Genomic DNA, 27,165 nt, shown 5'->3' on the forward strand with positions numbered 1-27,165 from the left:
GCTTAAAATTTGCATCGATATCAATAAATTACACACATTCAATGATTTTTGCAGATTACACGACTCTTGATGTACCTCAGTTCTTAAAATTACCATCAAGCAGTGTTATTGAACGTTTCGGAATAATTATTATCCATGCAAGAACAACAGTTTCATTGTGATGTAAATATTCATGTGGTTATTTGTATTCAATTGGATTCCCGAAATATCCAATAAAAACTTCAATCACAAAAGCCAATTCTGTAATCAACATTAAATCATTTATATTATTGCCTGAATTCAGGCCAATACAGTGTATTACAAAGTGTTTACAAAACTATTGTGATCTTAAGATTACAATATATTTGTGTATTCTACGTGTTTGGATACATGCCAGCAGACATTATTTAATTAATGGACGTCATCCAACACTGAGTTAAGAAATTATTAAGTAATCATTCTTTTCCTAAAATAATAATTTGCCGAGTACTGTAAAAAGTAAAATAATGCATTTTTTTACAGTGTTGAGATGAATAACTAAATATAAATTGTAATAAGTTCCTGTCATTAATTGTATTTCAAAATTTTATTTGTTTTTACTTAAATTTGAATCACGTACATCATTTCCGTAAATAGTTATATGCATAACGTAAACGCATATTGTAAAAATATCCACCAATCATATAAATACATCAATTTTCCGGTAGATTCCACCGATTCAATATAATAAACAATTGCATGTATAAGTTGAGCTTGAATGTAGTGTTCCTTGTATATAGTTACCATTGCATGTTAAAGGACATACGGTATATAAAATTGACCCCTAACATATGCTACTGATATCTCACATATTTTTACATATATTATATATATATAATATTAAACTGTGTTATTTTTCATACAAAAGTACAGTCATACTCTCTAGAATGCATATTTTGGAATAATAGCGTAATATATTATTTTTTTAAATAAAATTCGTACGAAAGAAATAGCATTCCCATAGATAAACAAAGTAGATTTGTCATTACCAGTTGATTTCAAAATTTGTACATTAAAAGATGTACTTTAAGGTACAAGAAAAATATTGGTTGTAATTGATAAATGTTTTCTACTTTTTGGACCAGTTGCTAAGCCTTCCGTTATTATGAAAAATTACACAGATTATTGTACACAATGAAACAGTATTTGCTTTACATGAAATCCATGAAAATGAATGAACATTATTGAAAATTGATAAAGTGCTAAATCATTATTAAAGAATTTCTTTACTTTAGTTACTAAAGCGCCTTATACAAAGTCAGACTTTTTGGCACAACTTGAAACAAATAAATATCAAGAAAAAATGTGCATTTGTCTGTAAATTTGTAAGTTGGATTGCTAAAAAATAAAAAAATAAAATACAAGAAATTTGTCAAGGGTTGTTCAACTTTTTTACATTACAGTAGATTATCATGTAAACTTTAGCATATTACCACTGGTATATTTATAACTTGCAACCAAGATCACTTTGTATGTAAAAAAAGACCACTGCTGATACGAAAATGATGCAAAAGTATTGTACAGAAAATCCTAACATTATGGAATGTATAAGAAGAAGGTTACAAGCATGTGTGCAGGCTTGATTTATGGCCAAAATTTGTTAAACAAGTCCATAAACGAATCATAGACCATAAACGTAATTGCCACATCCAGACAAACTCTGCTCAATCGTGGAACTGTACCCTTGTAGAATGCAAATGCTCCTTCTTTTTTCCATACCTGTACTATACAGTCTACAGTGCCTTTGTACTTAGCAGCTTCCAAACCCTGTAAAAAAAAAAAAAAAACCCAAGAACTAAAATAGTATTACACTACCACCACTTTCAATCTACATATTTCGATTTTACCTCCTTTACTTTTTATGATGAAAGCACCAGAAATGTGTACTGCATAATTTGTGTTGCATTTAGTTTTACAACTAACAAACAAAATCTTTAAGGTCTAAAGTTGTATCTCTTCTTTTAAGATGGAAAGGTAATATTCTTAGTTTTTAGAGTGAAAAAGAAAATTCTTTTATTCAATTCATAAATACTAACCTGCATTCGTGTTTTTATTACATCAATTGGAGTATTTCCAAATACCGATGCCGCACCAGCAACTGCACCAAACGCACCCACGAGTAATTTGGGTACAGACTTTGAGTTATCTCCCCCTCTGTACCAGTCCTTTAGAGTTTCCATTACAAAAAACCTTATCGCTTGATTTGAACCTTGACGCATTACTGTTGGAACTAGTCCTTGATACACACCCCTTGCCCCTATAAAAGTAATATAAAACTGCAAGATCACATTTGTATTCAGGCACGGATGGCTATGTTAATTTTTTATTAAGTTATCTAATGGAGAGAAATAACTTCAGGTAGAACTTAGCTGTTCGGCATCATGTGTCAAGGAAATTGAGGTATATATTTATAAAGAAAAAAAAAATAATATGAACCATGCTTCAAGACTATGATGTAGGTAAAATCAATAAAGTCAAGTAGCCGTTATGTAACGATAATGAAATATAAAGTGAACCAGTCATGAGACTAAAATTTAGATCAAATATGTGTTCTTTGCCAACTTTGAATTCAATTCTACACCTGCAACTGTTACGCCACCAGAAATAATTGTCAGCTCAATTTGCGTCAAGTGTCTGGTTCGATGATAAAGCATCTAGTTACAGTAGAGTGGAATCTTTATATAATAACTTACGTTGCTGCTGGAATGTATTGCATTCTAAGTTGGAAACGCAGAGGGTTTTCTAATAAGTTGATATAATTTTGATAGAATATACTTCTATCATTTCTATCTCCATACTCAGTACAAAATACTTATGTAAGAAACTACAAGGAAAGAGAAATAATAAAACTACTTCGAACATGGTGGAAATATTTAAACTGAGTTTTTTTGTAATGGTAATGAAATTGATAAAAGTAATAGCGTTATGTGTTGTCAGGCAATCCTTATCAAACTGCCCTCAACAGCTTCACACCCTCACGTCACACAATCACGCATAGGCATGTAGTACATCAGTAGGCATGCGATATGTGTAAGTAACAGAGATTTTGAAAATAGATTAAAAATTTTTGTCCACTACATTCACAAATATGTATCAAGTCCATCATAGTAAGAATATAGTACATTACTTTGCAATTGTGATAGTCTGAAAGTATCTATAGAGTGTGGTAATATGTGAACGTGTTTTTTTCCACAGTTCAGCAAAGTGTTCGGCATAGGTAATGGTGTTATGTAATCTCACCGAACAAAGTCCAACATTTGGAAATTTAGACTTTGAATGAAGTTTAAGGTCATACTACCACTTTAAAAGCTTTCAAGCAGCTAATCATATACTTGTTAATTGACCGATTCTATCCTCTCGTAAATGAAAGTAAAAGTTCCGAGATTGAAAGCCTCAACTTACCACTTTCTTTGACTATCAAGGTCACTCCATGCAAGAATCCTTTGTATCTTGGGTTCCCTGACCTTTGGTCATTGATAAATTTCACTTTAACAGTTTCCATAGGCGTTACAACTAAAACAGCTTCGCTAACTCCAGCACAAAGTCCTGCTAAAAGTCTTGTTTGCGCATTCAATTTTCCTTCTGAATCGACTAGTCGTTTTTTAACTGATTCAAACGCCCCAAATCTCACAGCAGACTTGGGAATTGAACCATAAATTAAAACGGATAGTCCTCGGTATAGACCTAGGACACCGTGACCTTTTACTGTTTTTTTCACACAATCCAATATTCCAGAATATTCTTTGCCAGCTCCAGCTTTTCCATCCAGCTGCAGTTGTGTCTTGACATATTCGGTTGGATATGTTATGCAAATTTCTATACCACCCGTTATTCCACCTGAAATATTTGAATGAAAATATTTAATTCAGTCATCCTAGTGGTCATACTAGAAATTAGATTTTCTGTACCCCAAAGAATTCAGATAATATTTCTCGTGTATTTTAAAAATAGTTAAAATCATCGCAAAAAGAATAATCTTTACATAAAACTCGAATGCAACAATGAATGCTAACTAAAGTGTCAGCAAACGGGATAAGCCTTGATGTTTTTAAACAAGCATTGAGCAATTGATAAAGGTGCTTCTCTGAAAACCGGATTCATGTTTATCATTACAGTGTTAGCTCTTGGCATATTTGTTCTGGACATTAGCATTGAGCATTTTTTTGGTTCAGAAAATAATGTAATGGAATTCAAATTTTGCAATACGAACATAAAGAGATTAAAGGTAGAGAACGTACAGCAAAACTTGAAAGCAAACTTGAATCAAGCTAAGAAATTTTTGTCTTTAAGTATTGAGTGCTGACAAGGAATGAGTGAAGTTATCATTGAAATAATTTGTCTGAGTGTCAATGGTGATTTAGTAATTATTTTGTATAATAAATTGGTTTGATTCACATCTTTCGACTTGCTATCAATCGCGCAAATCAATGAGTGATAAAAATTGTAAGAAAAAAAAAACGAATCCAAATATAAAGGTATGTACGACATGTGTATACCAGCAACGATTCCCTTGAGTCCAACATTTCCACCACCAGCTGCAGCTGCAGCTGCAGAATCTTTTAGCCAAGGTCTCCTTGGGTATGGATTTTTAAAAGTGGTCAACGACGTGGGCGATTTGGTCAGCTGTTGTCTCAACCACAGCGGATCCATGGCTGATGGGTATACGTATTTAGAAACGTAATGTCGAAAGGACTCGGACGAGACCGATGAGCGTAGATTTGACACGCGGCGCCGTCAACGACTGTCACTTCCGACAGCCAAACTCCAACTATCCCAAGTCACCGTCGAACGCATAGCCCCCCCCCTTCCATTCGCCGCTTCCTTTTATCAACTCTTTACGAAAACCCAGCCGTATCACGCCACACTTGCGACAGCGTTTCTACACCATTCTACACGTAAATGAGTGGCGTGGCCCCTTAATCCCCACCCTTTCGGCCCCGCGAGTACCCGCGAGACACGAATGCCCCGGACCCCGCTTCGCCGCAGCGGTAATAGCCGGCGGGGCCGCCGGCAAAGAGCGGCACAAACAGCAATCCCAACATGTCTGTGAATCTCGATTGAGTGCTAGGATCGACTGGCCTGACTTCAGGGGCAGCTTCGGTAGCGCATCACAGCAAAACGGAATATGTATAAGTAATGATGGATGATGCACGAGTCCGTAGACAATGCTATAATGTTAATAATAAAATGAATTTGGATAGTAACTACAGAAATTGTTTCTGCCTGATTGGAGCAAGCAATCCCGTTCGCGTTTTAATCTTTGGAGAATGTCTATATGGCGCGTACTATTAGCATCTACTATTTTTCATTAGATCCGCGATTGTTAAACACTTACTGAAAACATCACATTATGAAGACTGAGTTCCAGCCAATCCAGCTGTAATGAATAAACACTGATCTTTTCAAGCCAGAGTTTATTGTCGAAACTATAAATAACTGATAGTTGACTGATAACAGAAACTTTTCTTTTTTGATTCCAATGAATCGGTAACGTTATCTTGTAGTATTATAGTTTGAGGATTGTTCAAGAAACTGGAATCTCAATTACTGATCATTCAAGATTCCTCGTGCAACGAGTCTGAAGTTTTTTTTTACGCATCTTCTGAAATGGAAGTTTGAATTTTCAACTAGAACTGTGTATCAAAGAGTTTAGATATCCTAGTCAGTATATAAATTGAAGATAGATACATGCAACATGGGAAATGCAGTATTTTAAATCCTTGAAACTTTCTGAGGATTACATTGAACTTAAGACTTGGAATTAAAGTTGGTAAAGATTGACTTAATGTAAGAAGCTTCTTGTTTCTACAGCAATTTATGATATCTTGAAGTGATGTTGAACATTGTTAATCAAGTCTGCACTCTGTTGTTAGTTTAGGCTGAGCTGTATCTTATAAAAATATGTAACAAGCATACTGCCTTGTTTACTCAATTCACAGTAATGGTATCGCCATGGACGTTGAATGTCACAGTCTATTGTTCGTAACTTCATCAACGGGCACACATACCACGTAAGAATATTTTTAGCTATTGCCAAGAAGCAAAATTTAGGTACATATGCCAAAGTTGGAAATAGATCTCTATTGAATAAATCTTTATCAAAGTTTCACAATCGCAAATGTTTATCACGTATTACATCAACTTGTTATTTTTTTCTGATATTACTGCTCAAGTTCGATCAGAATTTTTGTGAAATGATAAACAGCAAGCTACTATCTGATAATGCATAATCTGGCATATGAATTTTAGATAAATAACAGTCATTGGTTCACAATTTATTACACTCTGTCCTATCTATAGATAATTGTATTGCCCACGAGCTGTATTACAATTTTATAGTATAAGTTAATAATAGATACGACAAGAATAAGATATTATTTCACGCTGTACTGTAATGACATTTATTAGGCATATTCATTCGATCACATTAGTAGCAAGACTATTGATGACACGTAATCACGTTAAATACCGTTGTCACACAACATTTAAATACTGAACGAACTGCAGCATGACTTGCTGCACTGGTTATTCAAGTTCAAATGCAATCGATTATATTCATCTTTTAGTTTTACCACCCTGGTGTAGTATTAGCCAATCTCCGCATTCGTCTGTAACATAAATAGTTATTGGTTCCAAATTTTTTATAAAATAGCTTTTGGATTAGATGAACATTTCAAAAAAAGAAACGTACAAAAATGCTAATTAATTAATTTCTATCTTACCGAGTGTTTCTGTCTTGATCTCGTATCTTCTTTTCCATTTCTGCGTCAGTCAAGGTCTCGAGGAAAGGAGCCCATTGGTCGGCTTCTGAAGGAGGTCTAAATGGTACTTCAACAGTTGGCAGTGGTGCTTCAGAAAATGCGTATGTTCTTTGATGCCATGACAACTGACCTCTGACGCTACAAGTTTTGATTTTTCGTCATAGAATAAAAATTTATATTTATGATATAACACACCAAAACAATATAGTAAGCTTGAAATTGAATTTCACATCAATTCAAAGTTTGTTAAATTTTCACCTATAAGCAATGGCGGTGACAAATTCTCCTCCGAGCCCCAACTCTGCGCAAAGCTTCATTGCAAATTTTTCTGGATTATTCTCTTTCTCAGACATATCCCATTCAACTTGATCTACCAATGACGTATTTCCAACGTGGATATTTAACTTAATAATGACTCTCTGATCACATTGATCTTCCAAGATAGTCTCTTGAGGGAATGCTTCAATTTGTTGTCTAATTGCTTGTGCGATAGCAGGGACAAATGTTAACGGATTCAGATCCAAGTCATCACACAAGACTTCTGCAAACTGTTCTGGTGTTATAAGGCTTTCTGTAAAAGGCAACAGTTTCGTTGGTCAAAATAGGATGAAAATTAGTTAAATTTTATGATCTATGTGAAACTTGCTACAACTAATCACATTACCATTCTTGTTCCATGTAAAAGTATCTCTAAGTTTTTGCCCTTCAATTTCCATGTCCAAACGTATTGGGACAAGCATTTCTTGTTGAGCAGCATTTTCTAAATTTGCAGATGGATCTGTATCATCGAAGCTGCATGAAGATGAGATAAGATAAAAAATGATATACAACTTTCTTGTTCAGTAGTGTATGAGAAAGAAAAATCATAAATGTTCTTACCATAGAGGAAAAGTTCTGACTTTTTTAGTATGAACTCTATTGCGATTAATGGGCGTAGCTTGCGGTACAGCATCGAGATGCGAGCTGTTTGGTAAACTTGGAACCCAGGACATAGATTTTTTAGATTTTCCTTCCCTAGGAGCAGGTGGTTCGGTTGAATGGACCGAAACAGCCTTGTATTTATCATCATTGCCTTCTATAATGTCTTCAACTTCACTGGCACGTAACAAAGACACGCTGGAGGCGAGAACATGTTGACTAAGACCAAGTTCCACAAGTTTTTTTCTTTCGTCATTGGTTATAGATCTTCTGAACATGCCAGGGTATCTTTTGTACAAAGAACCACGAAAGAGACGCAAATAATTACCGACTTCTGAACCGATGCAATAATATTCTCCATTTTCTTCAACTTGAAAACTTATGGGCTTATCGCCATACGTTCGTAATGCCATTTTATCGACTTTAATTAACTTTAGCCACTAAGTTTCTGTGTCTATACTGTGATTAATGCGGTATTTTAACAATTCTTGCTTTTAATATAGAGGCCGGATTGTTGTTTGAAGCATTAGTTGGATATGAAACAAACGCTTGTTCGTGCGGTTTTCAACCGTTGCGTTGATAGTTGTTTAGCTACGCGGAAAGACTACGAGAAATCGTAATAGCTGTCAATTTTCCATTTGATTATTGCTTTTGTCGTATTTGGTTGACGTCTAGAACACTACACAAACTAGGTTTGAGATTCTAACCTCTGATTCACTCAGCGTCAGTAAACACGGATTATAAAACAATAAGAGAGGACCAGCAGACAGCAGCGCTAATGCCAGCTAATGCTGACAGAGTTTGGAATCTGAACTTTGAGCCGTCTACTTACCAAAAATCGCCACTACGAGGCGCTGATTTGAAATCGAAAATTTGTCACGTAATCGCTAGTAAACTTTCAAATTAAATTTGAATGTATTGTTTAGGATTCATCATTAATTATTTCTTTTGGTTCTGTAAGTAAAGATTGGGTAAATAATTTGCGGGTGAAAAGTTGTGAGTTGAAATAGATAAAGCTATAATTAGCTGAAACAAACGAAAGAGTAATTAGCTGATTGTGAGATGGGCCAAAAGATAATTAGTTAAAACAGACAAAAATATGATAAGTATGATAAGAAATGTATACATGTATATTCTGTATAGAAAAAAATTGCAAACCCGACAAAACATTTGCTTAAATAGCCTTCAGTAAGGCTTGTGGAATAAAAAATAATACGATTAGTATAAAAATGTTTTGTACACCATCATCAACAATATTGAATGAAACTTGAGAAAAGGTTTCATACTATACAGTCCGTGATTATTGCCGCGCATTTTTGTCAGAACCGAGAAGTATCAAGTCAACGCGCAAAAGGTATGGTCAAAACTGAAGATTTCATTGGGTGAAGGCTCTTGGAATAAAGAAATGTAGTGTATTCTTCGCTTATATTTTCGATTGTGATCTTTGTATAAGGTCCAGTCTTTTTTTTTTAGTCATGAATATTCAGTCCGAATTTCTCTCATCTTGGGCTAATCGAAAAGCAGAAAAACTTAAGCGCATAATAGTGAAATGTAATAGCAGTTTTCGTGTGTGCTTTTACACAGTATTGGCAAAACCGACACGTAAACGGCGCAAGCGATTTGCGTGGTTAATCGATGCGTAAAAAAACGTGATCGATGAAACTGTAGAAAAAGCAATGAAGGAAAATCCAATCAGTTCGGTAGACGACGGCAGTGTGTACATCAAAAATTTGTAGTCCGATGTTTCTGTTGATTTCTATATTCATCCACTGCATGTTAGCAGACAAAAATAGTTAATCAGCTAATAATTATTAAATAAATAATCTTATCTCCTCTCGGTTGGTTCATACTTTAAATATGATTCTCGGACCATCTGTCCAGATCTAAAGTTCAAGTCACACTTTTTAAATTTGACCATGTTCACTGAACTACGAACGTAGCAAAATATTCAGACACGTAACCCTTAACTCAATTTGCACGAATGCATAACTTACTCCTACCACTTCGTGCCTACCACTTTATTCACGTTTCGCTGCCGGAAAGCGAGTGACGCTACGCAAAATTCGCTCGTCGCGCGAGTTTGATCGCTCGGAGCGAACTGTGCACAGTAGTTAAACACGACGCGAGCTGATGTTTACTGAATTGAACGGGATATGTGACAGATTATAGATAAAGAATATAATACAATACAAAAAAAATCATTTTATAATATATCTAACTTAAAAACATATTTTAAAAAGTAGGTTATAATTTTATAAAAACTTTATTATAAAATAATGTTGTGTGTCGGTAGTAATATAAATTTACTTTTATGCAAATATGCTACATGGATGAAGTATTTGATAACCATGCAGCTTCGTACTACGACAGATAGTCTGCACGAATTTCAGCTCTGCTTACACTATATACATTTTATATTGGATTTAACCGTCATCTATTTGGATATTGATTATTCCACTTCTGACTGATACACATGGGCGCTCTTAGAATACCAATAATGCCTATATTAATCATATCTGTCCGTTCAAAAACTGGTACCGTTAAGTGAAGTAATTCTAAAATGATGAGAAACGGAGGTAAACACTTTTTTTACATGATTGCAAGTAAAATGATTCCTCACAGAGTATAAAGAGTACATCAAAATATATTTACATTGATTAGCTTTTTTCCTTCTTTGTATAATGAAACGATTCTATAGAATTCTATAGGAAAATAAAGCATTCAGTGATAAAAAGACCTTACCAAATTGATAATCCGTACTATGTTACATATTGGGATAAATTGTATAATAAGGATTTTTCAATTGCTTTCCATCTATTGCATAAAAATGAGGGTCCCCAACTGAAAAGGACTGACTGATATGGGTTGGAAGAGTTTTTTGACTCTGAACAGTCGTGACCAAATACTGTGGCGTTGGAGGTTGTGCAGCCTGAGGTTCACTGGGGACAATTTTTCTTTGGGAGTAAATCAACATTTGTGGTACTGTGGAAACGTCATTTTGATTGGCATTATCAACCGCAACTGTATAGGTGGATGCTGATCCTGATAATTGTTGCGCTCTGCATTTTTTTGTATGAGCATATAAAGAGCCAGCATTATTATAGCGCTTAGAACATATTTTACATGCATATGGTCTCTGGCCAGTATGAGTATAAGTATGTTCATTTAGGGAAGTCAATCGTCTGAATGATTTCATGCATATTTGACAATGATATTTCGCTTCTCCTGTATGCATCGTTATATGTCTAGCTAACGTATTAGCTCTAGCAAATGCTCTACTGCAATACTGACATATGTATGGTTTTTCACCACTATGTGTGCGGAGATGCAACTGCAAATATGTACTCTTTGTAAATGCTCTACTGCAAACATTGCAAACGTATGGCTTAATTCCTGTATGAGTTCTCATATGGGCTACTAGCGATCCACTTTGTGCAAAGCACTTACTGCATACTTCACAAAGGAAACGTTTTTGCGGCTCTTTGATGCGTTTGTGTCGTTCCATATGGTTGGCCAATGATTGCGCCTGCGCAAATGCCTTTGGACACATAGCGCATTGATGAGGTCTGCACTTTTTTTCCTATCAAATCAATCAGTCAGTTATTTTTCAAATATAGACAAGATTCATATAATTGAATAAAATTTGAATCAACAAGTTTTACTTTTGCAAAATTGTAAAAACTATCGGACAACTAAAATTTATGAATTCGCAATACTAAGTGCAAAGAATATCTCACCTTCCTTTTGGATTCGGCACCTTCATTTGGTCTACTTTCGTTATCTGTATCCTCATCTTCATCATCAGATGCCCCAAATATTTCTGCTTTGTGTTTTGACTGCTCATGATCTTTGAGTTTATCTAATCTAGAGAATTCCTTTCCACATGTTGAACAATTGAATCTAAGACCACTGTGGGTTGATACATGCCTTTTCAGGTTTCCTTTTGTTGCAAAAAGTTTACCACATTGAGTGCACTGTAAACCTTCGAGAGGTAAATCGTCGTCGTCGGATTCGTTTATTTTGGAATGAGACGAATCAGTTTGATGCTCCAGCGATTCTTCTATCGTTGTCAGCGGCATGGAATGATTATCTGAATTTTCACATTTTTCATATTCAGGGTGAGTCTTAATGTGGGAAAGAAATGATTTTTGATAGGTGAACTGTTTCGCACAGACTTTGCATTTCATTTTATAATTTTTTTTATCTGTTTTCTGTTTGTATATCGAAATGTCAATGTCTTTCTCTAACTTTTCCCCTTTTCTATCAGTATCTATTGCACCACAGTTATTATCAATATCAACTCTGTTATCATTTTTCAAAGAATCATGATTATCTGACACATGATTCTTCAACTTTGCAACAGTAGAAAATTGTTTGTCACACAAGTAGCAAACATATCTCAATTTAGTTTTGTGCTTGTGAATGGTCATGTGTCGTTGCAAAGCTAGATTTGTGGCAAAGCTCTTGATACAGTGAGGACATTTTCGTCTGCTGGTTCTCGTGATCAATGGTTTCTCTTCGTCACTATCATTCATTTCTTCATTAAAAATTTGACAATTGTTGGGTTTTAATTTACCCGATTCAGACGAAACATCAGCTTCGTCTTCCCCTTCAGAAAGTAAACTATTTTTTAATTCAAACTTGAGATCATCATGAAAAATAATTTCATCCTGATTGTTCCTCTCTCCTTCTAACAATTCACATTCCTCTGACAATGGCATATCCTCTTGTTTAATGGGTTCTGGTTCAGTATTTTGATCTGTCGAATCAATTAATTTACCTACTGTAACACCCTGGTCATCCAGCAATATCTCTGTACTCTCCAAAGCAGATATTATCTCGCGCTGGCTGAAATCGTCATCTTTCTCTATTTGCTTATCAATTGATTCATCGCTCAGGCTTTTGTCCTGCATTTCCTCCTCTTGTGAGGACTCGTTACCACTCATGCACTCCTCACTGATTTCAAAAGCTACTGTACTTTGTTTATCATCAAAATTAGTCAATACTACACGCTTCATCTCTTGTGCAGCTTGTGATTTTGATACACTCTGCATTTCCAATTCCTTTATTCCTGTTTGCTGATTAGGAATTTCGTCAGCAATGGCTTCCGTGATAACATCATTGATCGATTGTGATAATAACTCCTTAGCTGCATCTCCGTTTACTTTTAAATTCGATAGCAATATTTTACGTAAAGCAGCATCAGATTTTTCAACCTGACATTTGAAATCATATGACATATCCAATAGCTGACGACATGAAAAACAAATAACACTTGGGAGACCGTCGCCGTGTTCTACCTGTAAAAATGTTTAAAAATACATTGCCAATAATTTGTAAATTGAATTGTTAAGGAGTGTGAAGTAATGATAGTAGTAGTGTAACAAACAAAATACAAAGAATTGTTTATATTTCAAATGCAGTCTGGGTGGTTGAATAAGCGACGTTTATTGTTACCAACTGATCGAAAATTAGTTCTGACGGCAAATATGAATTGGAAAAATAAAACATGTTGATGATCGTAATATAACAGTGATGATACGGTTGAAAATGCCCAAAAACTAACCTGTATAGCTGCAAACGCCATGATTTTTCTTGGAATATCCTCATCATTTTGGAATAATTCCCAAAACTGGTTGCAATTTTTTAAACAAATACGACACTCCTGGATAGAAGCTAACTGAACTTGCGAAACACATTCGGCTGTTTCTATTTTTTCCACTTCCATTTCCATCACGAAGCAATACTCCGCTGAGCCCCGTCTTGCTGCGCCATTTGCTTGATTTTACTTTAAGTGACGTAGCGCTTAGTAAGGTAGACTGGTGGATGTGTTCGAAAATCTTTCGAACGAAAAGGATTCGAATTTTTCCTGTCTTTCTCTCATTTGGGTTAAAAGAAAGAGATGAAACCATAGGACTTGTAGAACAGTATCGAGCAGCTTCAAACAGTTGAAGTAACGATTATAAAAATAAACACTGCAAATCATGAGCTATCCGGGTAAGTCGTCATTAAGCTATGTGTGTAACACGCGACTTAAGTAACGTATCATAACGTGTAATATACATGCTGATTTCAGCCGCGACAGTTCGACACTGTTGCTTTGGGAACACCAAAACATCCTAGTCTCCTCAAGCCGTGGAATTAAAAGTAAGATAGCCTGATGTGACAGGCTAACGCGTATCATCTTTAATGAGCGTGAACATTGCCCGTGGCTCAAAGCTGTGAGCTGTCATGTGGTTCAGCAATTTCCAATCTGTTGGATGAAAATTATATTATATTATACTTGACGTAGTTAATCGCGTGAAGTGTTGCCTGTGATAATACATAGTATATTTGTTGAAAGTTGAGGATGCAATGCCAGCGCGTAGACGACGAGGTGGCTCCGAACACGAAATTGATCCAATGATCACAACCTCCAACAGTGCATATCAAAATCGTGATTTTGGACATCAATACTACAATGATAGAGTTGTTTCTCAACAACTAGATATCAACAATAAACAGCAAGAAGCTAACTTAGTGACAATGACTTCGCGAGACAGGACCAAAGAGTTTGCGAATGCGATTCGCACGATGCAGGGAAGGACAGTGGCGCGAGCCGCTGTTATGAGAGATCCTAGACAGGCTCGTCAAATACAGAGTTATTCCAATTTTATGATGATTGCTAAGAATATTGGAAAGAATATCGCTAGCACTTACACCAAACTGGAAAAACTTGCGTTGCGTAAGATGATGTTCAATTAATATTCAATAGTTCATTGGTATATTTGTTACTTTCACTTTTCACACGAATGAAAACAATCTTCTAAATCCTAGCTATCCTTGAAATTTTAAGTAGCTGCAAACAGTTATTGAAAATTTAAATGAAATGACACGAGTTTAAGAATTTTACTGCAAAGAAAAAACTGAAATTTGTTTCAATGACTTTTTCCTTGTATGTTGTAAGGTTTAAAAATAATTCAATATTCATCTACAACGTTCATGATGTTTCTTGTTATTGTAGTGGCAAAGAAGAAATCGTTGTTTGACGATAGACCATCAGAAATCCAAGAATTGACTTACATCATAAAAGGGGATTTGAATAGTTTGAATCAGCAAATAGCAAAATTGCAAGAAGTAGGTAGACAACAGCGGGAGAGTCTTGGGACGACACGTGGTCATCACCTTGCCTCTCACTCCTCTTCTGTAGTCGTCGCTCTGCAATCAAAATTAGCCAACATGTCTAATCACTTCAAAAACGTTCTTGAAGTGAGGACAGAAGTAAGTATAACATGCTATAAATGCCGTTATAGACTTCATAGTTTCAAACAAATGGATAAAACTTCATATCTAGATTATGGATGTCCAAACTCTGATTATTTCAACTTCTTAGTTTAATGGTTTATCTTCTTTTTTTTTTATTCTATGCTGTAACTTTGAATATAAAATGCATTTGAGCCTCCTATCATTTCTGCTTATTACATTTGTGTAGTTAAAATATTACATTCTGATTTTACTGATATAATTCAATAACTACCAGCCATGTATACATGAAAACATAATAATAGTTTTCCACTAACTTGAAACAAACTTGTGTAGAACTTGAAACAACAACAATGCCGAAGGGAACAGTTTACACAAGGATCGGTATCTTCGTCGTTACCTCCTAGTGCAGTATCAGGGCGTCAAGGTTCCTTGCTTCTTCAAGAACAAGCAAATTCTTCCTCTGTTAGCATCGATTTGGAACCCGCAATGGGACAGCAAGTAATGCAGCGTCAAGCAGTCCTCTACGACGAAACAGTGAGTAATCAATTGAGCTTCTTATCAGTAATTAGAATAACAGACATACTCAAATTGAATTTGTTCGTCAGGATACTTATGTACAGTCGAGATCAGATGCTATGCAGAATATTGAATCTACAATTGTTGAACTTGGAGGAATCTTTCAACAACTGGCTCACATGGTCAAAGAACAGGAAGAAATGGTTGAAAGGTATGATAGCGCTAGAGTTGAACATTATTCCTACGAATTTTTCATTATTGTAATCTTACGATATTTTGTTTGTTCAATTTCAGGATAGACAGCAACATACAAGATACCGAGTTAAACGTAGAGGCTGCGCATGGTGAAATTTTAAAATACTTCCAATCAGTCACGAACAATCGGTGGCTGATGATAAAAATTTTTGCTGTTCTTATATTCTTCTTTATATTCTTCGTTGTCTTTGTAGCATAGGGCAAAAATCCGTCAAAACGATATACTATTATAATTATGTATATTATTTGACCATTTACTTGTATTAAGAACTTATTAAAAAAAATATCTGTTTAACTGACGCGGGAATAACTTTTTTTTTTTATAAAGTAGGTTCAGTGTGGATATTGTACCATAAGCATCGAAATTGTATATTCACAACTGTTCCGATTACGGGAAATTAGCTATTTTTAATATTTTATAAATATAACAGAGTATTTGCATTCATATGTATATTATCAAACTATACCGTACATAGTGATAATTACGACAATATTCAATTAAATAATCACATGATAGTTAATTGAATTGTATTATCTTAGAAAAATTATATTTGTACGGTTTAGTTGATAATATTAAAGTTTTACCGTAATCACCTAGTAAGAATATTCGAGCTTCTAATGCTGAAATATTTTCGCAATATCGATTTATCTACATTAATTTTGAATCAATGTCGCTTAACACGGCCAATCCATCAATTGAATTTTTATGCATCTCCACCTAATCATTGTGTACAGTGGAATACAAGTTATTGAGGCCTTGATCAATTGTGTGAACTGGTATAGTCATAAGACTGCCCTTGACACTTAACCACAATTCGTATACGATTACTTGCGAGTCATGTGTCCCATTATGGATATAACAAGTAGCAACAGTTAATCGCAACAAAATATTACACACAAAATAGTATCTATTCTTGCCTAACTGGGTGCCTTATATGTATATTCTAAAGGAGTGGCAGTACAATTTCATACGTCAACACAATCGATCTTGGCTTTTACAATATCAATGTAAGGAATGAAGTGGGCCATCATTTCGCAAACTGCGTAACTGCAATTCTGATATTGGCAACTTATACTATTGTATCACTAAATTGTGGTTTACGCAAATGAATAGGCTGGTTATATTTGTATAAAGTATAAAGTCGTTTAGGCAAAGGTTGATAGAAAAATAAAATTAAAATACTACATTATGTATAAAGTTAACGCACTTTATGACATTCCTCAGTACTGTAGTAATTTCACTCAGCAGCTATTACTTATTTTACTCAAACTTGGAATTGACAAACTTGTTTTTCTGCAATAGACGATCAAGATTGAAGTTTTATAGAGATGTAACAGTAACTTTCACGAAATTATTTTTTATAGATTTAAACTCGACTAGGCAAATTAAATCCACATGTTAATTTGTAAAATATTGACGGTAAATTTAAAAAATGCATTTAATAAATGATCTTGTTATGAGCATAATTCTCCCGGATTTCAGTCAAATTCGAAGCCATAACTCGCGAATAATAATAAATTACAATTTATTTTGATTCTTTAAAATCATAAATATACATTTTACAGTGTGATTGTTATACTAAATATTACAAATTTTTTTCAACATGATTTCAATAATCACATTTTATTTTTATACAAATGTTCATATCTCTACGCATATATATAAATATGTATATCTGCTTTCCTTTGAAACGTTCGACTATAACATTTTCTGAAACCATGTAGTGTAAGCTATTTAGTATTTCCACAAAAACTCTTACATGAAGTGATTTGGTATCTACACATCAGCAAGTACGAATTTGCTACAGTCGAATTTCATCATACTCAGACGAAAATTTTCGAACATAGCCACATCCAAATTACGGATAAGTTCTTCAAAGTATTGATAATGCATAATTCAAATTTGAACTAGCATCATTTTATTAAACGGGAAGAAATCTATGGAATGAAATATTAAACGTATTTCTGGTTCCAGATAAGACAAAAGGCTTAGGCTTTTCCAGTATGATTTGATTTGTCCAGGGAGTCTCCAGAAGAATGTAACGAACCTACAAATAAAATAACAATTTATACATAAACAATAATTCAGATGCACATGCGTATATATAATATATTTGATTCTAATTTGCTTGGTAGCGTATTAGTGATGGTATGGATCTGGTGAATCAAGTAATCAAGTTAGTGCGTTATGTTTTGGAATTTCAAATAACAGTTTGCAAGCAAGAAAGCTTAACCAAGTGTCAAAAATTGATTCTACTTGACAAATGGTATTGATTTTTCCGTTCAGGCAACATTTTTAAATATTGACTCTACTGAAAACCAATTATGAAATGGGATGGTTAAGCAAACTAAGGTGAGTCTGTGCCTTGCATTAAGTGCTATGCGTGGTCCTTAGGACAAGTGTAAGCAGTTGGCTTTACAATTAACCACTAATACGTATACATATAAACACAAAGCCAATAAAAAAAACAGAAAAATTAAATAAGTAAGTGCCATTAGTGTACAAAGAAAAGCTGTATTGTTAAAATAGTACTGATTCAATATGTGTAAAGTAGTTAATGTTTCACAACTGAAGATCGATGATAAAGACGTGTAATTGAGCATTCTACTCTATGATGTGGTGCTATATGAATAAATATATTCTGCTCAATAACTGGATTACACAATTAAGAACTGCTAGAAAAAAAGTATATAAAGTAAAGATCTAAAATAAACCTGCCACAGATTCTATTTTGAATTATTTCCTTCCATTGTACTCCAAAACTGCCTTACTTTAGAGAAGCGCTTGCGTCCTTGCGTGCACAAATATAAAAATCCAACCGATTACAATATGACTGAAATAAGAATCATTCCAGTTTCCCTAAAGCCGGAGGTGAGGTGATGTGAGTATTTTGTGTGAAAGCTTTTATGCGATTTTTGAAACAAACCTTTGTGGTTCCGTACACGCTGCTCACGTTGATGGGGATGGAAAACCGGATTTCGTGTGGGTGGTAATATATCATCCCCCCATGAATGCAAAGTTCCCAAAGGTGGCAAAAATGGAGGAGGCGGACCATGATGATACATATGGGCATGTTCGTTGCTAAATGGTGGCGGTGATCGATGGTTGTAAGAGGGATGTAACGGAGGTGAAAGCGGTGGTGGTGGAGAACTGGCATCTTCATATCTACCAGGTGGATGAGGAAGAGGTATTGGGGGTGGTGAAGACAGACGTCCTCCTAATGGTGGAGGCCTCCTACTAATATCGTACATTGGTCCCCCTCCAGAATGTGGCGGTCCCGGTATAACGGGATACGGAGGGTACGGTGGAAATGGGGGTATAGGGGGAGGAATACCTGAGGAACCAGTAAACAATACAGGAGAATTTGATGTCTCTGCTCCCAAAAATAATTGAGGGGATGATGCTGTCTCTCCATTCGTCTCCATGCCTGCGTGGGAGTTTTCATTAGGTAAACATAATATGTAGCTGTACCCTGTGTATCAGTGACAAGCTTTTACATTATAAAATACGATCAACTTTTACCTGATCCTGATGCTTGTTACTATTTATAATAGTTCCAAATTAAGAAGGAACCATATTCAATATTTCACAAATTTAAATTTTTTATATGACTTTCAAATACATTTGAAAAAAGCTGAATTCTCAATAAAAGTAAATACTACCTAGCAAAATATTTCATCTGTTGGTCACTAATATTTCAAAGACTTTTTAGATTAGACTTAAAGCTTTTCGATGTCAGGTTTCAAAATGTTACATTAGAAGGTCACCATTTGATAGACTAGTATCACGGAAGTATTTGTAAAACTGTCAATACAAAGGGTGTAGATTCGCCTTGTAATGTAAGAGTATAAAAAATCCAAGTGTTGTCAGAATATTAAGTAAAAGATTTGATGGAAAAGTAACATTACCACTAGAAAAAGATATTCACATCAGAAATAATATACTTACGATGTAATTTTGAATCGGCATCTACTTCATTTATACTTTTCTCCACCAGGGTCAGTCGATTTCGTAATTGGCTGGCTTCAGCCTTCGATTCTTCCAAGCGTCGTTCACTTTGTCGAGCGATTACCTAGAAATTATAATAATAATAATGGTAAAAATCCTTTAGAACTGATCCTTATGATTAGAATATTTCAGAGATATAATGTCATGCATTAAATTACCCATTGTTCATGCGATTTTGTTTCCAAGGCTGAAATCTGACTCTTATATTCCCGTTCTTGATCTAGTATTTCCCTCTTCAAGGTCTCAATTTGTTGCCTATAATTCTGAATTTCATTCTGCATCGTTTGTATCCTGTCAACAGTCGAAGTTACCTCACCTTGCTTCTGCACCCACATTGCTTCCTGCATGCCAAGTTCTCTGAAAAAATAATTAAAAAAAAAAAAAGAAAATTAAATGTACATTTACCAACCATATTCAAGATTTATACAATCAATCACGGTTCCAAAAAAGTGAATTGAAGCAAAAGCCAAAATACATGGAGTCACTTAAAACATCCTCAACTTACTTTTGCAATTGACTTTCTTTTTCTTTAAAGTAATTTGAAAGCACTTCAAGTCGGGTTTGCGCTTCTATTTTATCACGTTCGGCCAATTCATATTGTTCCGTAACTGAAGCAATTTCCTCTTTAATTAGCTTCGTGTGTTCTGTAAATATGAAAATACGCATATCTACGTCTACAAATCAATGCTGAACAAGTAATGAAATCACTTGTATGCCTATGAAGAATATGTGCAAAAAACACGTACTATGTTACTACACTGACAAATGACATACCCTCCAGTAGCTGGTGAGCTCCTTCCACTTCGGTTAGTTTAATTTTAAGCTCATCTCTCTCTTTAGTGATGACTTGTGCATCAGCCTTGATGTGGGATATGTCATAAAGTTTCTTGAAATCCAATTTATCGTTACTTTGTTTCATTACTTCTGCGAGATCATTCAATGCCACTTCCTTCAAAGTCAACTGATTGATCAAAGTGGCTCGTTCTTCAGAAAGCTTTGCGAGCAAAATTTTTTGAAAAGAAGTTAATGAACAATTGCGTTGATATCGAGGAGAAAATTTGATAAACGCAGTAATGTTTGGTAATTACAGTAAGTTAAAATAGATCTTAATTATTGTACCTTATCAACTCGCTCATTCAGCTGCATAATTTTATTTGTCAAATCTTCTTCAAGATTCTTTTTCAAGTTTCTCTGAACTTTTAACTCTCCTGTGAGTTGTGTAACTTCTACCTCAAGTTGTTGGTACTTCTCTTGAGTAACGGCAAGCTCGGCAGTTAGGACTTCATTCTGTGAAGATTTTCATCATTTATATTTTTAAAGTATATCTTTAAATGCTTGAGGGCTTTACCATTTTCAATCTACATATAATTTACATGGGGCATTCCATTTCAACTCAACCAGGACCTTCATTTGTTGTTGCATTTCCCAAAATTATTTGTGGGTACAGGACCTCGAAATTAATGTAATTACTTATTTTTTATCTTGTGTCGAAATGATCATTGAAATTTTTTCAGATTTTACAATCAGAGTATTTTCTGATGACTTTTGCTAGTCATTGCTCATGGGTTATTGCTTAGAAGTGTTAAAAAAAAAATAACAGCTGTTTTTGAAGTCCTACTACATCTACAATAAATTTTGGGGAACCCAATATAAAATAATACAAGGATCAAGATCTGGTAGAGTTGATTTTGGAATACCCCACATATATTTCATAGTTTAAGTGAGCAGAATTTATTTATAAATGATTTTTGAAATAGGTCGTCTCTCACAGTTCGAAACAACAGAAAGCGTGACCGTGAAGCAATAGCAGGACACATACTTAGCATTATTTAAATATGGACTATAGCAATTTCTGTTATACTAATCACGATGATTTAGAATTCCAAGCCAATAACATATGACAAAATATAAGGATACTTTAGTGAATTTTGGATGGACACTTAAATTGCTGACGAGCTTTGGAATTTTAAAATATTGGTATTACAGGTAGATTACATTTGACAAACCTCAAGTCTGGTGAACTCGAGCTGAATTACAATAAGAATATATAGTTATTCATGAGCAAGAATGTATTTGGAAATTAAAATAAAGAAAACAAATTACCTCTTGGGATTTGAGATTGAGGCTGTTGGTCAATGATTCATTTGTAGCTTGTTGAGCATTTAACCGAGTTTGCAAATCTTCCACTGATTGAGCCAGTGGATTATCATCACTCTGTGATGCTAGAAACTCGCGTAACATACGCTCTAGTTCCAAACCTGCTTCTGTAGCACTCTCTAATTCCTTTTCCAATGTAATAATTTGGTCCTCCAATTCTCCTTTGGTGACCTATAACCAAGTTATTCGTAACAATTGTTAGAATAGTATTACGAAAATTGTGCCATCTGATATTTACCTGTGCCATTTCCAGCTCTGATTTTAACGAAAGCACCATTTCATTAGATCCAAAGGATTCATCTTCGATGGAATTCAACTAAAAACGAGATACAAATCGGCATTGAATTTGGCATCATTTCTATCATGTTCAATTTACTTTCTGTACATTGAATTGAATTAACACCTATTCAAGAGATGCTGTCTTCTCACCTTGTTTTTGGTAGTTTTCAAGTCTTCACCCAGTATCATGTTTTCTTTTGTTATGACTAGCAATTCCTTTTCAAATGTATTGATTTTAGCTACAAGCTCTTTATCACGTCTCTGGTTCTACAGAATATAAAATTATATTTAATTTATTACAAATATCAGGAAATGTAATTTCCTACATTGAGATATATGACATATCAACTAATTTAATGAGCGCGATAAAACAAACCTCAATATAATAATAGCCGAGCGAAAATAACAATGTTGTGAAAGCTGTTAAACCAAGATACATAAGTGTCTCTAAGTAATTATGTTGATCATAGACAGATCCCACATCTTCGTCTTCTGCAGCTTGTTCCTGAAAACACATGTCCTTGTTGAATGCGTATGAAAACAAAATCAGAGAAACATTACTCTGCAACTGTATAGATAATATGAAAAAATCTCATAACTTTCAGGATAAATTTATATCAAGTGTAACCTGACACCCTATAAGATAATTGGTCGAAAGTAGCGAATTGTGCCAAATATAAGTCGACCCTAGATATAGTCAACCTCTAGTTTTCAGTCTGCATTTCAGGCCTTTCTTTAAGTGATGAATATAAGTGGACTTTTATGACAAAATTGATATAACAGAAGTATATTTACATATGAATTTATGAATTGCAATTTTTTTTAAGTAGGTACATTTATCAATAGAACTTAGGTAGATTGAAATATTGCAGCCCAAATTCCATTGGTCTATTTTGATGATTAAACTATTCATAAAAAACAATTTCAGTCTGTAAGCTCAATTTCCTAAAAATCTCGAACATAAGTAGAGGACGATTTTTAGGGGTTCATATTAGCAACAAAAAACCTTGACTTATATTTGGAACAATACGGTATATGCACATCAAATTTTACATATTAATTCTAAGACGTGACAGTTAGTTATAAAAAATGAGATGATAAATGAAATGTACAGCATAGGTTGCCAGTAATATTGTCCTTTGTTTTGTGACAGACTGTACGCTGATTAGTATTATCAACAGTTGATGACTCACCGAGTTCGAAAAAGATTCATCATTATCTAAATCAGGACAGTTGGAATTAATATCACACACTTCAGGTGATGCCACTGAAAAAAAATATATTATTTACACACAAATTACATATTTTTATAGATTGGCTCACAATTGAATAGGTATGTTAATTTCATCACCTGCATTACTGGACTGTCCAGCAAATAGTAGAATTTTGCTAAATTGTGCCCAAATACCTTCTTCTGTAGATTCTATTAAGAGATCGGTTTCATGGTATATCTCATGTTCGTTTTCTTGCGGTGTTTGAGATGCAAAGGTATCAGGTTTATTCATGTCCAAGCCACCAATGGTTGATTGATCTAAAACACATTTTATTTTTAATATATTAGAAAAGTAATGGAAAGCACTTTCAAATTTATCTCTACCAATCAATTGAAGTTATTTGTTCTAGACATACAATTTGCATAGTTTTTGAAATAGATAATATCTTTTAATACTTACCATTGGCATGCTGAGAGTTATCTTCAAGAATTAACAGATTTCTGGTGGTTGTTGATTTTTCTTCTTCCAAATTTGAATATGGCTCTGTAACTACCTCTAGATGGCCAAAGTTGCGGTCATCCACTTGATCAGCGCTTTCTGTTACTACTTCTTGTAAATTATTCTGTGAATCGTCTTCAATTACAGTTTTGACTTCATCATCACTAGCATTGTGACTAGTGGAATTTTCGACATCACTCATTGCGTAAAAAGGTACTTGATTATCATCTTGTTTTTCTATTTGGTTACTCGGTGAAATTTCAGGGTTTCCTGCGAAATTTGTTTTCCCAACATTGCCAAGCCCATCCATTTCGTGGTTGTTGAAATTAATACTTCTGTCTAACAAATATTCCGTTTGTGCTTTTGAATCTTGAGAATCTTGTTCTGAGAAATTTCCATCAAGTACAGTTGTATCTACCGCAATGTCAGATGTGCTGTTATGAAATCCTGCTTCTCTTTGATAACTGCCACTACTTTCCAAATTCACTTCCGGCGCAATCACATCGCTGTGATGTATAGTTTTAAGATGCAGACCTTCATCGGTTTCCAGTGAAGGTACTGCATTTGGTGTAAAATTATTGTTAACTATATTATCAGGAATATCTTCCTCTGCACCAGGATTACTTCCTTGTGGATCATTAACAAAGCTGCCAGCAGCTGTATCAGAGTGAAGTAATTTCCCTTCATTGCCATTCATTTCAGAATTATCAACACGATTTTCCATTGTCCCAGTATTCTTTGGTGTATCATTATTATCGCTGAAAATTTCATCAGTCGGAAATTTTATCTCTGAACCATCTCCAGCTTTACTTTCCTTGTTGACATTCAGTTGATTTGCAGCATTATCTGCATTTCCCTGTGTTGGTATAAATTCGTTCATTGAACCAGATTCACCAATTTGATTTTCTGTTGCAAGATTTTCGTTTACGCCTGAATGCTCTTCAACTGTTTCTTGGCTATCGGGCAGACTGGATGTCAAAGGATGGCCAATTGAAGGATTTGGATGAACACTGAGAATTGGTCCTTGATCTGCTACATAGCTGGGTTTGATTAATACTGGGTCAGCTATAAACGGAATTCTAGTTCCATCTATAACCTCATACGATGGAGTTGCACTTTGTATATCCTGTAACACTTGTTCTGAATTTTCTTGATGAGCTTTTACTCCAAGTGCTTGAGAAAAATCAGCCGTGGGAGTATACTCTTCGTGACTTTCCAGAAATTTTACATCTTCTGCATCATTTGAGGTTTCTAATTTATTCACAGCCCCATTTGCTTCAATTTCTACATTTTCAACATTCTTTGAGACTTGCAATTCATCTGCAGGACCATTTGTTTGAAAATCAACCTTTTCGGAATCCTTTTGAATTTCTGGTTGACTTGGAACATTTATTTCGGTATCATGATTTGTATCAACTTCTTGTTGTGAAACTGATTCTTGAAATTGTTCATTGGTACTAAGTTCTTGTTGTGGAACATCTAGTTTAGTTTCATCAGTCGGAATAATTTCTTGCTGTGCAACATTTCCTTGAAATTGATCATTGCTACCAACTTCTTGTTGTTGAACATTTCCTTCAAATTGATCATTGATACTAACTTGTTGTTGCGAAACATCTACTTTAGTTTCATCAGTCGTAGTAACTTCTTGCTGTGGAACATGTCCTTGAGATTGGCTATCGGTACCAACTTCTTGTTGCAGAACATCTACTTTAGTTTGATCAGTTGCACTAACTTCTTGTTGAAAGAGTTCGGTAGGCACTTCATAAGTCAAATTGGTTTTCAAAATTTTCTGTTCCCTTACCATGTGTTTTGGTAAGTAACCACGCTTGCCGTGTACCTGAAATAGTGTGTTAAGCTATTTACAAGGCAGTACTTGAAGAAGAAAGGCACAGCTTGAATCTTAGATTGAAAACACTACAAATTAACTCTAACAGATGTTTGGTCAGTGAAATTTCCATAAGATGGTTGAGCATTTTTTTTAGAGTGTAATGAGACACAATCTACAATCTGCAACAGTGCACTCTTTATAGCCAATGAGAGACTGTCAAATACAATATAGCTGTCATAAGGACTGCAGAAAATAGTTTATGAGAAAGGTTTCAAATATACTTAGCTGGGAATATTTTCCAGTATACACCACTTTTGACTATTCAGCTAACTATATGGAATACGACTGTTTTGAAGGACTTTTACAAAGCACTTCAATTTTTTTATGAACAACATTCAGTACATTCTGATAACTGTTTTTACTTAAATTATATTTAACGATGAAGGACGATCCTCAATTTCAATCAAATACATTTCTTTAAAACTAATGCAATCTGTATCTAAAACAAAGCAGTACTTTGAAATGATTTTTTTAAAGATATTACAAGATGGATGTTTCACTTCAGTCAACAGTATTGGGGTATCTGATATCTTGATTACCTTCAAATGTAACAAAAGTTTTTTAATAGAGAAAGTGAATGAATAAGAGAAAGTGATATCACTTTGCAGTTTTGATAAGAACACTAAATTTGATGTTACATACATGCTAAATGTTGCATTCAAATTGAGCGTATGATGGTTTCAACAAACTGTTTGCAACGTTAACGTTTATAAAGAGAAAGAATAGAAAACTGTACCTCGGCACCCCACAAGTCTAGTCGACTTCCAGCTTCTTTACTGTAGATTCTGACCTCTACATTGGGAGGGAAAGAAAGCATCAACGGTTCGATGCCATTGTAACGAAGCAAAGTTCGGGCCAACGAGACAGGTTCTGTAAATATTTAGGAATGAGTACACTATAAAATGCTTATAAAAGTATAAAATATGGCTTCATTTACCATTGCACTTCTCATCGTAACATAACCGTTTATCCGAAATAACCCCATCGCACCGTGTTATTGCAAAAATAGCAATTATTGCTGATACTATAACAATATTCGTTAATAAATATATTTTCGTCATATTTTCACTAAAACAAAGTTCCACATCACTACAAAATTCCACTGACACAGCCTTGATCGCACATCGCAGTCACGGATTTCATATCACAGAGATTTGTAGACTCTGCCCGGAAAGCAGTTCAGCTTTTTTGGCGCCCTCTCGTGAATTCTTATCAAACTAGTCCCTCTAGATGTCGAGCCTAAAGCTAAGACTCCATGTATGCGTTGAGCTCCGGCAAACGCATGCGGAAGGCGACTCCATGCACGCGGCAGACTTTAGCGCCACGCCACGTATGGAAATCGAAGATGCGTCGTAAAAATGTATACAAACGATAGCTACATAACCTAAAAGAAAGGAATACTCTATC

At 34.7% G+C, this 27,165-nt stretch overlaps 5 protein-coding genes across 9 annotated transcripts; 1 reads left to right on the plus strand and 4 right to left on the minus strand.

The window, feature by feature from the left end:
* Nucleotides 1-246: 246 nt before the first annotated feature.
* Nucleotides 247-4,798, minus strand: LOC124177114 (putative tricarboxylate transport protein, mitochondrial). The gene is made up of 4 exons (XM_046559137.1): nucleotides 4,515-4,798; nucleotides 3,421-3,855; nucleotides 2,055-2,275; nucleotides 247-1,785 (listed from the first exon to the last, which is right to left on the minus strand). Exons 1-4 carry the CDS (start codon nucleotides 4,666-4,668, stop codon nucleotides 1,603-1,605), a joined length of 993 nt encoding a protein of 330 aa, XP_046415093.1. The 5' UTR covers nucleotides 4,669-4,798; the 3' UTR covers nucleotides 247-1,602.
* A 1,605-nt stretch (nucleotides 4,799-6,403) lies between these two features.
* On the minus strand, nucleotides 6,404-8,460 carry LOC124177113 (SWI/SNF-related matrix-associated actin-dependent regulator of chromatin subfamily B member 1). The gene is made up of 5 exons (XM_046559135.1): nucleotides 7,659-8,460; nucleotides 7,444-7,571; nucleotides 7,038-7,350; nucleotides 6,741-6,917; nucleotides 6,404-6,626 (listed from the first exon to the last, which is right to left on the minus strand). Exons 1-5 carry the CDS (start codon nucleotides 8,108-8,110, stop codon nucleotides 6,587-6,589), a joined length of 1,110 nt encoding a protein of 369 aa, XP_046415091.1. The 5' UTR covers nucleotides 8,111-8,460; the 3' UTR covers nucleotides 6,404-6,586.
* Nucleotides 8,461-9,941: 1,481 nt separating this feature from the next.
* LOC124177110 (zinc finger protein 492-like) lies at nucleotides 9,942-13,540 on the minus strand. Its single transcript, XM_046559131.1, has 3 exons — nucleotides 13,264-13,540; nucleotides 11,435-12,997; nucleotides 9,942-11,277 (listed from the first exon to the last, which is right to left on the minus strand). The coding sequence occupies exons 1-3, from the start codon at nucleotides 13,429-13,431 to the stop codon at nucleotides 10,462-10,464; spliced, it is 2,547 nt and encodes an 848-aa protein (XP_046415087.1). The 5' UTR covers nucleotides 13,432-13,540; the 3' UTR covers nucleotides 9,942-10,461.
* A 32-nt stretch (nucleotides 13,541-13,572) lies between these two features.
* Nucleotides 13,573-18,737, plus strand: LOC124177112 (syntaxin-5). The gene is made up of 6 exons (XM_046559134.1): nucleotides 13,573-13,694; nucleotides 13,774-14,421; nucleotides 14,701-14,957; nucleotides 15,276-15,476; nucleotides 15,548-15,669; nucleotides 15,753-18,737. Exons 2-6 carry the CDS (start codon nucleotides 14,052-14,054, stop codon nucleotides 15,910-15,912), a joined length of 1,110 nt encoding a protein of 369 aa, XP_046415090.1. The 5' UTR covers nucleotides 13,573-13,694; nucleotides 13,774-14,051; the 3' UTR covers nucleotides 15,913-18,737.
* Nucleotides 16,042-26,927, minus strand: LOC124177108 (transport and Golgi organization protein 1). Of its 5 annotated transcripts, XM_046559128.1 has the most exons (18): nucleotides 26,696-26,916; nucleotides 26,495-26,628; nucleotides 23,832-25,707; nucleotides 23,510-23,689; nucleotides 23,352-23,425; nucleotides 22,535-22,663; nucleotides 22,309-22,425; nucleotides 22,118-22,195; nucleotides 21,826-22,050; nucleotides 21,729-21,749; nucleotides 20,842-21,009; nucleotides 20,497-20,716; nucleotides 20,228-20,366; nucleotides 19,881-20,079; nucleotides 19,663-19,786; nucleotides 18,641-19,141; nucleotides 18,433-18,505; nucleotides 16,042-17,761 (listed from the first exon to the last, which is right to left on the minus strand). In XM_046559128.1, the coding sequence occupies exons 1-17, from the start codon at nucleotides 26,817-26,819 to the stop codon at nucleotides 18,441-18,443; spliced, it is 4,374 nt and encodes a 1,457-aa protein (XP_046415084.1). In that variant the 5' UTR covers nucleotides 26,820-26,916; the 3' UTR covers nucleotides 16,042-17,761; nucleotides 18,433-18,440. The 5 variants fall into 5 exon arrangements, with proteins under 5 accessions (XP_046415084.1, XP_046415083.1, XP_046415080.1 ...); XM_046559127.1 differs by lacking the exon at nucleotides 18,641-19,141 and having other exon boundaries at nucleotides 20,228-20,390; nucleotides 26,696-26,927; XM_046559124.1 differs by lacking the exon at nucleotides 18,433-18,505 and having other exon boundaries at nucleotides 20,228-20,390; nucleotides 26,696-26,914.
* Between the last annotated feature and the right edge of the window lie 238 nt (nucleotides 26,928-27,165).

Source organism: Neodiprion fabricii, chromosome 3 (genome assembly GCF_021155785.1).
Source record: "Neodiprion fabricii isolate iyNeoFabr1 chromosome 3, iyNeoFabr1.1, whole genome shotgun sequence".
NCBI lineage: Eukaryota > Metazoa > Arthropoda > Insecta > Hymenoptera > Diprionidae > Neodiprion > Neodiprion fabricii.

Bases quoted from the DNA above. Each gene is read 5' to 3' on its own strand.
- LOC124177114 (XM_046559137.1), bottom strand. From the start codon at position 4,668: ATGGATCCGCTGTGGTTGAGACAACAGCTGACCAAATCGCCCACGTCG. The intron at 3,856-4,514 runs GTATACACATGT...CAAATATTTCAG, and splicing joins ACTCAAGGGAATCGTTGCTG to GTGGAATAACGGGTGGTATA. The intron at 1,786-2,054 runs GTTAGTATTTAT...TTTTTTTTACAG, and splicing joins TAATAAAAACACGAATGCAG to GGTTTGGAAGCTGCTAAGTA.
- LOC124177113 (XM_046559135.1), bottom strand. From the start codon at position 8,110: ATGGCATTACGAACGTATGGCGATAAGCCCATAAGTTTTCAAGTTGAA. The intron at 6,918-7,037 runs GTGAAAATTTAA...CAAAACTTGTAG, and splicing joins GTCACCGCCATTGCTTATAG to CGTCAGAGGTCAGTTGTCAT. The intron at 6,627-6,740 runs GTAAGATAGAAA...TTTATGTTACAG, and splicing joins GATCAAGACAGAAACACTCG to ACGAATGCGGAGATTGGCTA.
- LOC124177110 (XM_046559131.1), bottom strand. From the start codon at position 13,431: ATGGAAATGGAAGTGGAAAAAATAGAAACAGCCGAATGTGTTTCGCAA. The intron at 12,998-13,263 runs GTTAGTTTTTGG...ACATTTTTACAG, and splicing joins TGGCGTTTGCAGCTATACAG to GTAGAACACGGCGACGGTCT. The intron at 11,278-11,434 runs GTGAGATATTCT...TTGATTTGATAG, and splicing joins GTGCCGAATCCAAAAGGAAG to GAAAAAAAGTGCAGACCTCA.
- LOC124177112 (XM_046559134.1), top strand. From the start codon at position 14,052: ATGCCAGCGCGTAGACGACGAGGTGGCTCCGAACACGAAATTGATCCA. The intron at 14,422-14,700 runs GTAAGATGATGT...TTGTTATTGTAG, and splicing joins ACTGGAAAAACTTGCGTTGC to TGGCAAAGAAGAAATCGTTG. The intron at 15,670-15,752 runs GTATGATAGCGC...GTTCAATTTCAG, and splicing joins CAGGAAGAAATGGTTGAAAG to GATAGACAGCAACATACAAG.
- LOC124177108 (XM_046559124.1), bottom strand. From the start codon at position 26,819: ATGACGAAAATATATTTATTAACGAATATTGTTATAGTATCAGCAATA. The intron at 23,426-23,509 runs GTGATGAAATTA...ATTTTTTTTCAG, and splicing joins TGGACAGTCCAGTAATGCAG to TGGCATCACCTGAAGTGTGT. The intron at 17,762-18,640 runs GTTTGTTTCAAA...TTTTATTTGTAG, and splicing joins GCGTGTACGGAACCACAAAG to GTTCGTTACATTCTTCTGGA.